This window comes from Sinohyriopsis cumingii, chromosome 2, assembly GCF_028554795.1.
Source record: "Sinohyriopsis cumingii isolate HCF-2022 chromosome 2, ASM2855479v2, whole genome shotgun sequence".
NCBI classification, from domain to species: Eukaryota; Metazoa; Mollusca; class Bivalvia; order Unionida; family Unionidae; genus Sinohyriopsis; species Sinohyriopsis cumingii.
This window is the reverse complement of record NC_142962.1, coordinates 88,669,010-88,685,841: the sequence shown is the minus strand read 5'-3', so window position 1 is coordinate 88,685,841 and position 16,832 is coordinate 88,669,010. Positions and strand designations below refer to the sequence as shown.

Genomic DNA, 16,832 nt, shown 5'->3' with positions numbered 1-16,832 from the left:
TGGCTTAGATTAATTGTTGCATTTTCCTCATGACTCCATAGGTTGTTGGCATGCTGCTTGCATACTATTCTATACAGAATCTTAAAACATTGGGTATGCACCTTGAGCACTAATCCCTCATTCAGCATTAACCTTATTTTATGCTTCACTGACTTGAGCCTAATTTTGTATTTGATGTTCATTTCTGTTACTACCACATTCTTGCAACCAAAAACAGCTCATTGTGACCTATATTTCGTCATTGACTGGCTTTTGGTTACATATTTGGACTTAGCTCAGCTCATGACCACATGAGTATGGCATGTCATTGGTGTACTATCCACCTAGAACCATGAAACTTGGTAACTGGATGAATCTTGACAAATTCTACTTCCTTTTTGCCAGAAGAGGTCTCAGTGACCCATATTTCATGCTCAGTGACTTTCTCCAAATTTTTAAGATCTTTTTGATATGGTAGATGTGTTTTGTATTTTAAAGTTCTTGAAGGATGTTAACATTTATTTAAAATTTTAGCTTGCATGCAAACAGTTCCTTTGAGTATTTTTAAGCAACATTTCTACTGTTAATCACTTTGATTATTCTTTTATCTGATTATCCTTTATGCATGCCATTTAAATACCTCATTGATTGGGAACCTTCCTATTTCATCTCATTGTTGTGTTTGTTATTTTTATCACTTGTTGGTATTTAGATTTATACATTTTTATCATATAACATTTTTTGTGGTGCTATATAGCACTGTAAAATCCACATTGAACCAAATCTTCTGCAAATTTTGTATTGAAAGTTCATTTCTTGAATGCTGATTGATTATTGGATGCATCTCTGTTACTACTAGATTTTTAAAACCAAATGTGACTGTGATTTACATTATGCTTTACTAATATGTGTAAAGTAGGTGACTTTGATCTACAGTATGCTTTACTAACATGTTTTAAGTAGGTGAGTGTGATCTACATTATGCTTTACTAACATGTGTAAAGTAGGTAAGTAGGTGGATGGGTGTTTCACAATATGTCTGCACAATATGGTCTATATAGTGACAATTACAAGTTTAAAAATTTCATATTTTAAAATGATTACAAGTTTAATTGAAGGATAATACATGTAAAAACAAATCATTAGTTATAAAAGTGGTTAAGATTGCTGTTTCAATTTATTTTCTGCATGATCATGTTTTCAATGGCTACAGGAGGTTAGTGAAAATAGAGGTGGGCTATGTAATCTTTGATTACACATGTTTATTTGGGGTGGAATGGAGTTTCGCAGCTGCTAAAATTTCTGATTTTCCATCTGTCGGACAAGTTTGCTGTGCCTTAATTTCACAATCTGTCACTCGTATCTCTTTAATTTGCTAAAAATGCATCTTTACAGCTCTTAAATTTTTCTGACTTTAAAACTTAAGAAAATAAAAAACTTGCATAAAAGGTTTATAATGAATAAGATTATAGACTAGACATGTGTATAAAAGTTGAGGAGAATGGTACCAAGGATTAGCATGCAAAAGATCCTACTATGACATTTGTAATTCACTTTTTTGTAGTATTTTTCAGGTGTACAAATAATTATTGATAAAAATTAATTGTTCTCAGGTAGATTTTTTCATGTTCTCAAGTTACTTAAATTTTCAAAATTTAAAAAAACAAAAACGTTTTCTGTAGCCAAATTTACAAGATAAAAGTAATTATCTTTTTATTAATTGATGATGTTTGAAAATTTAGAGACAATACGTTATGTTGCATCATATAGGATTCTGTGTAATAATTGACACCTTAATCAGTAAACAAGTATATGTGAGTTACATCAAGATGTATTTGGAAAGCTCATGTACTTTGCACCAAGTAACATGCATTTGAAATTGAGGTCACATCTTCTTTATTTAATATAGCATGCTTTATTAAACTTAACAATTTACTGGGTATTGCTTTTTTCAGAAATTAAGAATACCAAAAATAGGTAACTGACATACTTTTCCTTGATGGGTTTATTTAACATTACTTAAAAAATTGTGTTTGGGTTCAAATTCCAATATCTTTGTGCTCCCAGACACCAAACTTGCAACTCATGAGTGCATCCTTTTGAAAGAAAAGTATTCTTTAGACCAATACTGGGTCACTGTGACCTAATTTTGTGTTGATTTAACATAATTAAAAATTGCCTATCCTCAAATTTCAAAAATCTTTTCACTTAGTTTAAGTTGTAATGTGGATGCATCTTGAAATTAAAAACTAGGTGACTGTGACTCAGCATTATATGTCGCTGAAGAGGATTATCTTGTACATGCTAGCATCTCTAGTTCAAAGGCGCCTTGTTTGTGACAGAAATACAACAAGTCTATCTTTGCCCTCTTAAATTATGTTATTATTCCATTGAACTTTATTTTGGAATATCAGGAAATTAATATATAATTCACAGTGTAAATTAACATTTTTATTTAATTTTTTTATTTATTTTTCTAACACTTGAATGCTTACATGCACAAACAATTTCTGTAACTTACAGGCTCAGGACCAACTGTTGCTGCGGGAACTGGGGTCACAAGGAGAAGGAAGCCCTGCTGAAGTGCAGAGATTACTTGATGAGGTTACAAGGATTATTTGTCATGCCTAAAGAATTGTGAAACAGAATTTATTTACCAATTACATTGATGCTTAAAGTTTTCTTCATGTTTTAGAATGTTATCATTTTTACAAGACATGAAAGGTGTTTTTCTGGCAGATTTTATGAAAATACTATGGTAAAAAGACCTAAGGTAATTTGGAAATCCTGATTCATAACTTTTAAAATAATATTATTGTCAGTAAATCATTTATATAAGAATTAGTTCAGACACTATGAAAATATGATACAGTGGTATACTTTTGCCAAAAAGACAAATGCTAAAACTGTTGTGAAATTATTAAATTTCACTGAGTATTTTTCTTTCTTAGGGATCAGACCCAAACTGTATAAACAAGAATGGTTTACCAGCTCTCCATGTGGCAGTTAAAAACAAGAGAGTTGACTGTATCCCAGTTCTGGTACAAGGTGGTGCAGACATCAACAGGAAGGGACCTGCTGCCATGTAAGATGGACATTATTTACAAGTGATTTTCACTGAACACTTCAAAAAATAAAGTGGTTTTTTTTTCAGTTTGAATCAGATAAATGTGTGGCAGTCTAATTTAATGTAGTATCCATGTTTGAAAAGTTACAAAAAATAATTAAAATTATTTCCATACTTCATAAGAACTCATGGTAGATTACTGATTTGCTGCTCTGTTTTCAATATTCTGACATTTGTATGATCAGTGCCATGCTCAGAGATCAAAATTACATTTTTATGGCATCGAGATGGAGAAGTTTCATAGTGACTGCCTTTTCTAAAGTCACATCCTCCCATCTTTAAACTGTTTGTTTTAACACTTAAATAGCACCAAAATAATATATTGTGTGATATTTTCCTTATGATGTGCAGGAGAGGAAACACAGCCTTGCATGAAGCTATAAGCCTAGGACCCTCAGGAGATGAAGTTATTGATGCCCTCTTGGGGTGAGTATAACTTGGTCCATTTTTTAAGCGCAGTAAAGTCTCTTTTCTTTAAGTGAGAGGACATGTATACAAATTCAGCGCCATGACAGTATGTAATGAGACTTTACTGATTGCTAACATCTAAAAATGCCGTGAATTCATATTTTTTAAGATAATACTCTTTGTTGTTGTTGATAAAATTACATTTTCATTAATTCTTAAATTTGTCAGTATCTCTGTCACAAAAATGACATTCAGCAGAATTACATTTTGCACTGACTTTTGAACATTTTCGGTTGTAGCATCCACAAAAACCACAGATATTAGTGGTACACAAAAACCTAAAAAAAATTAGTGTCCCACCAAAACGACAAAAATTAGTGTCCCATAGAAACCACAAAAGTGTACTACCAAAATCCCCAAAATTAGTATCCAACAGAAACCACAAAAAGTGTACCACAGAAACCAGAAAAATTGGTGTCTCACAAATGCCACACAAATTAAGTGTCCAATAAAATCCACCAAAATTAGGGTAGCACAAAAGCCCCTCAAAATTAGCATTGCAAAGATAATAATGACATTCATGAAGTATAACTTGGGCTGGATCTGTTTAATTAATTGCAAGTAGAAAGTTGATGAGATGCTGTCATTAATCATATATTTTCATTCACAGGTAAGAACTAATTAGTTGTAAAGACTTGTAAAAGGATACTTATTTGTATATATATTGTACATAAAAAGTACACTAATTTCATTTCTAGTATAAGAGTTTCACATCTGAGCTATACACAAACCTTCTGCATTTGCTTCTTGGTGTTGCCTTGGGCCAAGGCCTTACTTTTGCAGATTTGTTTGAAATCTGTTTTAACAAAATTCAAATAAATGTATTTCATCCCATAGAAAGATAGTATGTAAAGTGTAATTTTGTTTTCTTTACAGAAGTGGTGCAGATCAGAATAAGAAAAATGATAAAGGAGAAACGGCATATGATTTAGCAGTCAAAGCAGGATTTGAAAATTTAGTCAGAAAATTAGCTTCAGCACTTGGACAGTCTCACTTAGATAAGATGATTCGCCCTAGAACAAAGGGCCCAGAATGATATAGGAGTATACAGAGATTATTACTGTGTTTAATGTAACAAGTAGTGAGATGTTGGTACCACTTTTCAGATCCAAGGGTCTGGAATGATAGAGAAGGAGTATACAGAGAGTCGTGAACCTGAGTTAGTGGGTAGTGAGACATGGGTATTACCTTTTTTTGGCTATGACAGCATCAGTGTCAACATTCAGATATTGTTAAGTTTTTTAAAGTCATGTACATATAGAGTACATTGCAATATGGTTCACCAGTGAGACTTCAAGTTCCACTTAACAACTGTATTCAGAAGTTGAATGATACATGTACCAAAACTAGCTTTTCAGAGATTATGAACTGATTTATTAAGAAACGTGAACGTTTTTAGAAGTGAGATTTACTCTCCTTTTCCAAGAGAGAATATCGTCTTGAGAATTGATGTGTGTCTGTCAGCAAGAAGCTTTTAAATGAGGAAGTATACATGCCAGACTGGAGTTAGAATACTAATTTCATTGTTATAGGCAATTTTAGAGAGAATATTATTTAGGGATATTATATTTCAATTCAGTTTTAGAAGGGGATCATTTGTCCATGCATTTTAAATCTTTTTTACAACAGACAATTTGTTTTTCTTTATACTCTTTGAATTGTTTTTTAGTTGGTGAAGGATAGTTGTAGATTTCTCACATGCTTCTTAAATATTTGAAACTCTTGAATAAAACTGATTTGATATAAATTGATAGCATAAGCTATTCTAAGTTGGCTAAATGGATATCCAGGCAAATTTTTTAAAAATATTTTATTTTAATGTACCTGTATTGATGACTTAACACAATTCTCAGTTTTACTTGAAAATACTTGTGAATGAGAAAGGATATTATTAAAGTAAGTCACTATTTTTCATTTTTACTTTATAATACAGAAGAATTTGAAAAATCCTCCTTCGATTCCACATTGATTATACATAACCTCAGCAAAGTAGTATTTATAGAGTTCAGTTAGGATTTCTAAATTTATTGTCACCTAGATTGCTGCATTTGAACATACCTAAATAAAGGTCTGAATTGTGTAATAGCTTGTATGCCATTTTTTGTGCACTCCTTCATGGTCCTTGGTTGGCTCTTTGAGCCAGTGTATGGTTGTTACAGACCATACGGTTATTAGTTTTTTGGACAGAATTAGCACCAACATTATGATTAAAAAAGAAACATGTACATAAACGGAACATACCATGTTAACTGACCAGGATGATCAAGAGGTAGGATTCGAACCTGCATTCTTTCAGTCATGAGTCCAGATTGCCAACCACTGGGGTACAATGGCTTCTTGGACTTCATTATAGTTACTTATTTCTTGTTTGAATGCACAGTGCCTATGATCTCATAACCAATCCAGTTTGTTAGGGATTTTTTCATAATCCAGTTTTTGGGGGATTATTTCACATTCCAGTTTGTTAGGGATTTTTTCATAATTCAGTTTTGTTAGTTATTATTTTATAACAATGATCATTTATCTATTCCTCAGCAATGTACATTTGGCTATACCCTTGAAAATAACACAATACTCCCTCACTATATTGTCATTCATTTTAGCACCATTCCCTGTTACAGGTGGGAATGATTATTGATCCCATTTGATTATGTAATAGTGAATTTATATGAATAATGTGCTTCATGGCAAGGTGGTCTCACAGTAAGGAAGTGTACTCTCAGGCTGACATTGAAAGCATTATAGTAAGGAATATTGTATATAGAATGGAAATACTAGTTTTGAATAGTATCTACATGTTTTGCATTCTATTTATCCTTTAAATTTTATGCCCAACTTGTCCAGTACATTCTGAGGATCATAAAATAGTTTTGTTCTTTTAAGATGTATTTTGCAGTTAGGGTTGTTCCATTTAAATTTACACAGTAGCCAGGGAAGACAGTTTTAAAAAAAATATGATAAAGTACTTTGATTTCACAGATTACATTTTAAAATGCTAAGAAAATCCTAAATTGCATCTAGGGTTGAGTATCCCATATTAAAAGTGACTTCACTGGGTCCTTGGTATGTTTTACTGGAACAGTCATCAAATTGCATATTATTGGTTTTGTTATCATAAAATTTATCTTTGATGTTTCTAAGTCTGTGATAATAGGTAAAAAAGTGGCAATAATAATTTTGATTCAAGTTAACAATATAAAAAAATTTGAAGAAAATTTGTCTGTGTTATGATGGAGACTGATCATGTGAAAGATATACTTGTAGTTGAATTTGCATACATTTGATGTACAAGGAAATTCAAAGTCCCTATTAAGTTATCAAATCTTGTGCTCAAGTTTGATTTGCTATGAAAAATGTATTACTCCTTGATTAACAAATAATTCCTATTGTATTAAATTTTGTATATTTAGATGGAATTTGACATAGAAAAAAATAGACAATTATTGACATTTTGGTTGAGGGCAGAGGTGAATATAATTTTGTATAGGGTTGATAAATCCTGATATTAACCAAAGTCATGAGTCAGCAATTTTTATAACTGTATGATTTTTAATTTCATCCATTTTTTGGTTGTTGTTTTTTTACAGTATGTAGACAACAATTAAGTTTAAATCTTACAGTGTAGATGAAATTGAATACCTCATTATATTATGTGCTAATATGGTTTAAGCGATCAGAATAATAACAATAAAAAATAAAGATACCTGGTAATTGTCAAGATTTGTCTTCAGATAATTATCAGTGTAAAAAGTAAAGCAAGATGAATGAGGGACAAATAAACAGATGTACATATGGATGGGTGCTTGAAAAAATCAGTAGCCCATAATTGATTTGTACTGCATGCTTGAGTGTGGTTATTTCTAAACAGAACACTTGCATTTCATTGTCAGTAGTCCAAGTCTCTGCCATCATGCCACTTCTGTCAGAGAGTGATGTCAGAGAGTCGGACCTGAGTGTCAGGCAAGTCGGTAGAATCTTGTATTGTCTCATGTAGGCATGTGAGACTCCTGTAATGTTTCAGGAAAGATTTAGCTTCTGGAGATTAAACCAATCAGAATGCAGGAAGGATACTGCTTCTGAGATTAAACCAGTGAGAATGCAGGAAAGATACTGCTTCTGGATATTAAACCAATCAGAATGCAGGAAATATACTGCCTCTGGCGATTAAACCAATCAGAATGCAGGAAAATGAGAAGTCATATTATGAAACAATTAAAGGGCAATACCTGTCACAACGAGGGAATCAAATCACACAGGGATATACCTCTATTTCTCATCAAAAATCTATCATCCCATGAGAGCTTCCAGGCATTTGTCACATTACCTTACAGTATCTGACTTGTACAGGCATTGACACATTACTTTTTAGTACGCGAGTGATACAGGCATTGACATGTTGGTTTATGGTACCTTACTCCTACACTGCACAGTGTCTTTATTTATTTACAAAATAATTCATGCACCTTTATGTTTTTTAAAGATATGAAAATGTGCTGATGTAATTTACTTTGACTTTGTATGCTAGTTATAATTGCAAAGAAAGTGAAAGTTTTGAGTTGATTGTAAATTGTGCTAACAATGGCTTTTTGTCAACCACTTAGCTTTTACTATATCTGTAATAGAGGAATGAAACTTATACTAGTATTATACAGGTAATAATGCTACTTTTATTTGGAGGCTTTTTCACTTTATAAATTTTGTCCTATAAACTCAGATTTGAGGATAATTTGGTACTGTTGATTTCATTTTTAGATTCAATTGCAAATACAATTTGTTAAAAGAAATACCAAGTTGTACAGAAGTGTTTGACATTCTGTTAATGCCATTTAAAGTGACTTTTAAAATTTTATTTCAGAATAAGAAAAAATATCCACTTTGTATAACAACAACAAATTTCACCTTTAGAAACTTCTTCCTTAGGTATTGAATAACAGGTAAATAGCTCCAGGGAATATGTAACTTATTATTAAACTAATGGTCCTTTAATCTCCAGGGAATATGAAAACTATTATTAAACTCATGGTCCTTTAATCTCCAGGCAATATGAAACCTATTATTAAACTCATGGTCCTTTAATCTCCAGGCAATATGAAACCTATTATTAAACTCATGGTCCTTTAATCTCCAGGGAATATATAACCTATTATTAAACTTATGGTCCTTTAATCTCCAGGGAATATGTACCCTGCTATTCTATTTATGGTCCTTTGATCAAGAATGGGGGCCTAATTTGCATACCAATAAGGAGTCACATGGGTTCATAAAGGGATTAGATACAAATCCCTGTGTAATTTTCTAGTCCCTGTTCAGCTAAGTAAAAATACTCAACAGTCTTAATGTAATTCACATGAAAAATTTAGCTTCTGCACATGATTATTTTTTTCTCATGGAATAAATTTGGTTCTACACATGATTATTTCTCATGGAATAAATTTGGTTCTATGCATGATTATTACTTTTTCATGGAATAAATTTAGGTTCTACACATGATTATTACTTTCCCATGGAATACATTTGGTGACTATAAAAGCATTAGCTTAAATATAAAAGTTTCATATAAAAATTTGTTTTGATGATGCTTCTGACAAGCAGCATTTTAGGATTGACATCAGATCGGCTAAGGCACATTTCTGTTTTGTCTTATTTACTACTTATGTTTAATTTTCATGCCATTTTATTGCTTCTCTATTTGTAACCAACGAAATTATTTCTTGGTCTTTGTCACTTACAATTATATCATAGAGATGTTAAAATGGAATGTTGTAAACATGTTTTTATTTGTTTGTGGGTATCTTGTACCAGTTAAAAACATTGTGTGCCTTTCATCATGTATACCTGAGTCAATGATTGAATTTACTTCTTTTCTTAAAAATGTTTTAATATTTTAGCTGCTAATATTGTGTAATACATGTCATGACCTCCCAGTCAATATTTTATACCAGGCAGAGTTGCTGGACGTAAGTTTAATTATACAATATGTTAAGATCATGAAAATATCTCACGTACAGTGATTAATTTATGTAATCCACCAGAGTGTTTTAAATGCCTCATATTTTGACTTTATTACAAGTCTTTATTAGCAGATTTGTTTAATACAGTGAATTCATTTTTTTGGGATGTAATTGTTTCACTTTTATGAAAAATAATAGTTTTGTTAGTTCTTAAATTCATGGATTGTAAAGGAGCAGTATGTTTTCCACATTAAAATCATTCTTCATTGGGTCTTGAAATTCGTGAATTAGTGTGTGTTTGTGATTAGAATTTTTAACGTAGCTTTAACAGTTTTTTTTGTCATATTGCTACGATGTCTAGAGTGTGGCAGTTTATAGTGATGTCTAGCACTGGGGCATCATGCCGCAGACATGTGACATGATGTCTCACCCAGTCACATTATCCTGACATCAGACTGGCCAGTCCTAACACTAACCTCTTAATGCTGAGCGCCTAGCAAGGCAGCTGTTAGTACCACTTTTGTAAGTCTTTGGTATGACTTGGCAGAGGTTTGAACCCATGACCTCCAACTTCTGAGGCGGATGTTCTGACCACTAGGCCACCGGAATGGTCTAATGAAATTGGTGAAAGAGTACTGTTTTCTACAGAAGAATCACATACATGCCAACCATTATACTTATGGCCTAATCACTACGCTTTTTTCACTAAATTAGCATTCCATTCTTGGGCAGATTCACGCCCACTGCAGGCTGTGTGAAAAGGATTTTAATATTGGTCATGATGGTAAAACAGAGAAACATTGAATTAGCTTGTTTTACAAATTGCAATACTAAGGTAACTTGTAACTTCTTTTTCAAAGCAGAATTAATAAATGCAGAGGCGTTATTTACCGAGTCCTTAATAGAACACGGACTACCCCTAGCAGTAGAAACTACATTGGTCCTTTGTTCAAACGGATGTTTTCTGATTCCAAAATTGTAGAAAATATGCATCTGCAAGAACAAAATCATCTAATATTGTTAGGATTTTAGCAGAAGATAATTCACTTAAAATTGCAGAAGCCATGAAAATTGGTCCATTTAGTGTTGCAATAGACAGGACTAGTGATTATGATGACAAAAAGTTGTACCCAGTCTGTGTAAGGGCAAAGTCAGGGTGCTCTTCTTTCATTACCAGAATTAACAGTAGATTCCACTGGAGAAAACATTTTTTATTTGCTTGATAATGCTTTGAATAAACATAAGTTGGCAGAACTGTATGGGGTTTTCAGCTGATAATGCATCAGTGACTGGAATTCATAAAGGAGTTGCATTCTTTATTTTGAAAATATCTCCATCATTGTACATATCAGGTTGTCCCTGTCATATGATGCACCTTGCTGCAGGAAAGGCTGCTATGTGTGTGTCTGATTATGATTTTTAACATAACATTTCAGTCATATCGCTGCAAGGTCTGCAGTGTTGCTGTTTATAGTGATGTCTTACACTGGGGCATCATGCCTCAAATATGTAGTATGATGTCGCACCCAGTCACATTATCCTGACACCAGGCCGACCAGTCCTAACACTAACCTCTTAATGCTGAGTGCCTAGCAAGGCAGCTGTTAGTACCATTTTTGTAAGTCTTTGTTATGACTCAACTGGTGGTTCTTACCCACGACCTCGCATCCGAGGTGGATGCTCTAACCACTAGGCCAACGGAGCATTCAAGAAAGGCTGCTGATAAATTAGAAGGAGAACCCCTGAAGTATCAAGTTGGCATTCTGCCAGACAATGTACTTCATGTGGACAGAATTGATATGCAGTGGTGCCTTATTTCCCAGCTGAAAGATCCAATAACTGGAAGATATATATTTCCTCTTTTTTGTCAGGTTATGAAAGAAATATGGGTTCTTTACCATTCTAATGCTGACTGAGAGAGATTGTTCAGCATTGTTAAAAAAAATAAAACTTAATTCAGATCCAGGCTCTGTAACCCAACACTTGGTTCTCTACTGGTGTGCAAAACATTCATAATCTCAGCTGGTACAAAGTGTTTTGAAATGTAATATGAGAGACTGTTGCCTTTTAAAGTTCAAAGTGTTATATATGAAAACTTGAAGCAGTAATTGATGTTAAATGACCAGAAGGGGTAAATAAATCATTTTATACATATGCTCATTGAATTTTTATCATGTTATATGTGGATTACTCTTTTTCTGCACAGATTACTTTTTGTCCACTTGGATTACACTTTTACCATGCCAGGGATTGGCATGTGTGGAATCATTGTTCACTGGGTCGTGAAATTCATGAATTGGTGAAAGAATACTGTTTTCCACCAAGACATCATTTTTTGTTGTGCCTTTACATTCATGGTTTGAAGTAGCTATGAAATCCATGGAGATTTGCCCCTCATGAATAATATTCAATTGACAGTATTAAACTGAGGGAACAACTATGAGAAGAATTTAGAACTAACTACCAGTAGTTATGAGATTATTTGCCCAACACAGTTTTTTTATCTCCATGATTCTAAATAATTTTGGTATTAAGTTTCATCTGGCATCTGGGACATCAGGGTAAACAGCCTGTCTTTCTTGCTCACTGGCAAGATGGATGCTTGTACAATATGTATGTGTGTGGTACTGATGGTAGAGATACAGATTGTAAGTTTATTAATTACATACAAAAGATAAACTAGTCAAAGACCTTAGTTGATTCTTCACATACTTTGCTAAAATATCACTGTAGTTGGCAAGAGTGCCAGGGTATGTTTGGTTTTGAGTTTCTCTTGTAAGTAGAATGGTAAGTTAAAATGAATGCACTTGTAAGTAGAAAGATCAAAAGAAATTAATACACATGTCCTGTACTAGAAAGGAAAAAAATGTATACACCTGTTTTTTAAGTAGAAGGGTCAAACAATAAATAGAGCTGTCCTGTAAGTACAAAGATAACAAAATCTTTGTATAAGGATTTTTCCCCTAATTATATTAAGATTAAATCTCTTTGTTTATTTTATGAAACTTTCATTACTTCTTTTTATTGACCATTTTCATATATTTCTTTCTACACTTGTATTTCTTTAATAAATTATCATTTTATCTCCACTGTTATGTTCTTTATCATTATTTCTTAATACATTTGTCTGAAGAACAGTGAAAGCTAGTTACGCTGATGTCTGTGCCACTTCAGTTGATTAAGGTTTTGGATAAAGTTATTGGTGAATGGATAGGGTCAGTAGTCAAAAGTATAGTATTACAGTATAATAACCAAGGGTGACCCTAATTCAAAGATAGCATTACTCTGAAAAAATTAGGATACTGTTAACTTAATGTAGGTTGACCCTGAATTCGAATTTAGTATCAGTCTAAGATAATTTAGAGTACTACTTAATTTGGTTCATGATGAAATAAATTTATGGGTTCATTTAATTAATGTAGTATTTAATTAATGTAGTCTTATTCTGAAGTATTAAAGCGTGGCACTTTGGTCAAATTCAGACATGACTTTCAGATCTGATAGAATGCCATCAGAATGCTCCCCTTTCACACATGACCAGTAATGTCCTACAGGAGTCCTTCTCTTTTGAATTAGGATATTACAAGTGAGTCAAATTAAAAGTCCAGCATAGAAGTCTAGATTAAAAGTCCAGCATACAAGTCTATATTAAACATCCAGCTTACCAGTATCAAAGGTCTAGCATACCAGTCAAGGTTAAAAGCCTGGCATACTTGATGAAAAGTCCAACCTACCAGTCTAGATTGAAAGTCCAGCACACTAGTCTAAATGAAAAGTCTAGCATTTATGCAAAGATTAAAAGCCTATCATACTAGTCTTGATTAAAAGCCTAGCATACTAGTCCAGATTGAAAGTCCAGCATACTAGTCAAAATTTAAAGTCCAGCATACTAGTATAGATTAAAAGTCCATCATATTAAACTAGATTAACAGTCCAGCATACTTGTATAGATTAAAAGTCTAGCGTATTAGTCTAAATTAAAAGCCTAACATACTAGTCTAGATTAAAAGTATAGGATATTAGTCCAGGTTCAGAATCTAGCATATTAGTCTAGATTAAAAGTCTAGCATACTATCCTAGATTACAAATCTAGCATATTAGTCTAGATTAAAATTAGCATATTAGTCTTGATTGAAAGTCCAGCATACTAGTTTAGATTAAAAGTGTAGCACATGAGTACAGATTAAAAGTCTAGCATACTAGTTTAGATTAAAAGTCGAGCATACTAGTCTAGATTAAAAGTCTAGTATACTAGTCTAGATTAGAAGTCTAGCATACTAGTCTAGATTAAAAGTATAGCATAACAGTCTAGATTAAAAGTATAGCATACTAGTCTAGATTAAAAGTATAGCATACCAGTCTAGATTAAAATTATTGCAAATTAGTCTTGATTAAAAGTAGCATATTAGTCGAGATTAAAAGTCCAGGATATTAGTCTAGATTAAAAGTCTAGCATACTAGTCTAGATTAAAAGTATAGCATATTAGTCTAGATTAAAAGTCTAGAATATTAGTCTAGATTAAAAGTAGCATATTAGTCAAGATTAAAAGTCAGGATATTAGTCTAGATTAAAAGTCTAGCATACTAGTCCAGATTAAAAGTCTAGCACACTTGTCAAGATTAAAAGTAGCATACTAGTCCAGATTAAAAGTAGCATATTAGTCTCGATTAAAAGTCTAGCATATTAATCTAGATTAAAAGTAGCATATTAGTCAAGATTAAAAGTCCAGCATATTAGTCTAGATTAAAAGTATAGCATACTAGTCCAGATTAAAAGTCTAGCACACTTGTCAAGATTAAAAGTAGCATACTAGTCTAGATTAAAAGTAGCATATTAGTCTAGATTAAAAGTAGCATATTAGTCAAGATTAAAAGTCCAGCATATTAGTCTAGATTAAAAGTATAGCATACTAGTTTAGATTAAAAGTCTAGCATACTTGTCTAGATTAAAAGTCCAGCATAGAAGTCTAGATTAAAAGTCCAGAATACCAGGCAAGGTTAAAAGTCCAGCATACAAGTCTAGATTAAACATCCAGCTTACCAGTATTAAAGGTCTAGCATACCAGTCATGGTTAAAAGCCTGGCATACTTGATGAAAAGTCCAACCTACCAGTCTAGATTGAAAGTCCAGCACACTAGTCTAAATGAAAAGTCTAGCATTCATGTAAAGATTAAAAGACTACCATACTAGTCCTGATTAAAAGCCTAGCATACTAGTCCAGATCGAAAGTCCAGCATACTAGTCAAAATTTGAAGTCCAGCATACTAGTATAGATTAAAAGTCCATCATATTAAACTAGATTAACAGTCCAGCATACTAGTATAGATTAAAAGTCTAGCATACTAGACTAGATTAAAAGTCTAGCATACTAGTCTAGATTAAAAGTCCAGCATACTACTCTAGATTTAAAGTCCAGCATGCTAGTCTAGATTAAAAGTCCAGCATATTAGTATAGATTAAAAGTCCAGCGTATGTTTATAAATAAAAGTCCAGGGAACAGTACAGATTAAAAGTCCAGCAAACTAGTTTCTTCCAACTTGCAAAAGTGTAAGGCTATTGTGAAAATAACAGACTTTACAATTGAAAAGATTCAGAATTTAAGTTTAATGGAAAATTGTAATGGCAGGCTTAGAACTTCAGAGAAGAAAATCCTTAGACCCACTATTATTGGGCATGAACAATGTGAAGATAAACGTATCTACTAGTAACTCAGATGCTGGGGGGTGGTGGGTGGATTGGGGAGGAAGGGGCTACCTATATGATTGTATCTGGGGATATGCAGCTGTTAAGATCCATTTGTCAATTTGACAAGTTCACATTTCATTGAAATTTAGGTACATAATTGGGTCATTATCTCTGGTTAGTAATATGCAAACAGTATTGCATGTTTACGGATCATATCGGGTTTATCACCTCCTACTCAAAATCTGACAAGGTCAACATAGCTTCACATCTACGGGTACTCTGCCACATATATATATATATATATATATATATATATATATATATATATATATATATATATATATATATATATATATTAATAATAATAATAATGAGGACTTTGTATAGCACCTAATCGTTAGAAGCTCTAAGCACTTTACAACATTAGACAACACCTATAACATTAAAATCATAATGATATGATTACAAAAAACAAACACCATGGAATTAGAAAACAAAAATATGCTGCAAATATTTAAGGTAGGAAACAATATTAGATCTTTAAGTTTGTTCTTGCAGTCGAAATGGATGAGTTTTAAGAGCACACTTGAATGGGATCACTGTGTCTTTGTGTCTAAGTTTAGTGAGCAATTCGTTCCATGTTGCTGGGCCCTGGTATGCAAAAGAACCTCAATATGACTTCATTTTTCATAGTGGGAATGATGAGTATACGATTGTCAGAAGAGGAGCGTAAGTATCTTTCTGATGTGTACACATGGGTGAGGTCAGTGAAACATAGTAGAGAACAAATTTTGATTCTGGATCGAATGGATAGCCAATGTAGGGTACAGAGCAGGGGGAGGTGTGTTCTGATCATGGTACTCTAAGGAGGATCCAAGCAACTGTGTTTTGAAGTTTCGGAGTAGAGACTGAGATGAACCAGACATAATCGAGTTACAATAGTCTAGTCTTGAAAGTACTAATGAACACAAGTGTTTTAGTGGCATCAACTGAAGGATATTTGCGAATGGAGCTGATGCAGCTCTGCTCAAGATATGCAGTCAAGTTGGTTTGCCAAGTACTGTTACATATACATACATGTATGTAGAAAGTGGAAAGTCTGAGAGGTACATCAACAGGTGGTATGGGGGACCATTTTGGGGACCCAGAGTGGCACATTCCTATCTAAAGTGTATAGAGCAGTGGTAGCTCAGTTGATAAAGCATTGAACTCTTAATCTAAGGGTTGTGAGTTCAATACCAACATGAGTCATCTGTCTCAGTGGGTTCTTGGGAAAAACAGTTGTCTCCGTTTTGTTTGGCATGATATAGCTAATAAGTTCCTAAGTGCCATCAGAATTGACCAACCATCCAACACTCTACCCACCCCACCCTAGGATGTAGATGGAAATGTCCATTAGAAAGGAAGCATTTTCTGTCTGACTCTTAGTCATATGTTCATAGTAGGCTTGATTCTTGATGTGTCAGTTGTTGCAAAGTTGTTTCTGTTTCATCAACCCACAAAAGCCAAGAGTAAACCTGATATGGCAGGTTTTCTTGTGATGCATAATCTGTAGAGTGTTTTGACTTGAGGGAGTAATTACAGCTTTTTAATGACAACTGGAATCATTTTCTGGCATTTA

The 16,832-nt window shown here is 33.1% G+C and overlaps 1 protein-coding gene across 2 annotated transcripts in view; it reads left to right on the top strand.

Annotated features, from left to right (window-relative positions):
• LOC149805340 (double zinc ribbon and ankyrin repeat-containing protein 1-like) overlaps positions 1–12,614 on the top strand; it is a 63,835-nt gene extending 51,221 nt beyond the window's left edge. For both annotated transcript variants that reach the window (XM_089949329.1, XM_089949323.1), the window contains exons 14-17: positions 2,503–2,583; positions 2,931–3,064; positions 3,458–3,532; positions 4,451–12,614. In XM_089949329.1, coding sequence (XP_089805455.1) covers positions 2,503–2,583; positions 2,931–3,064; positions 3,458–3,532; positions 4,451–4,610 — 450 coding nt within the window. In that variant the 3' untranslated portion in view covers positions 4,611–12,614. The remainder of the gene's footprint in view (positions 1–2,502; positions 2,584–2,930; positions 3,065–3,457; positions 3,533–4,450) is intronic.
• The last annotated feature ends 4,218 nt before the right edge of the window (positions 12,615–16,832 follow it).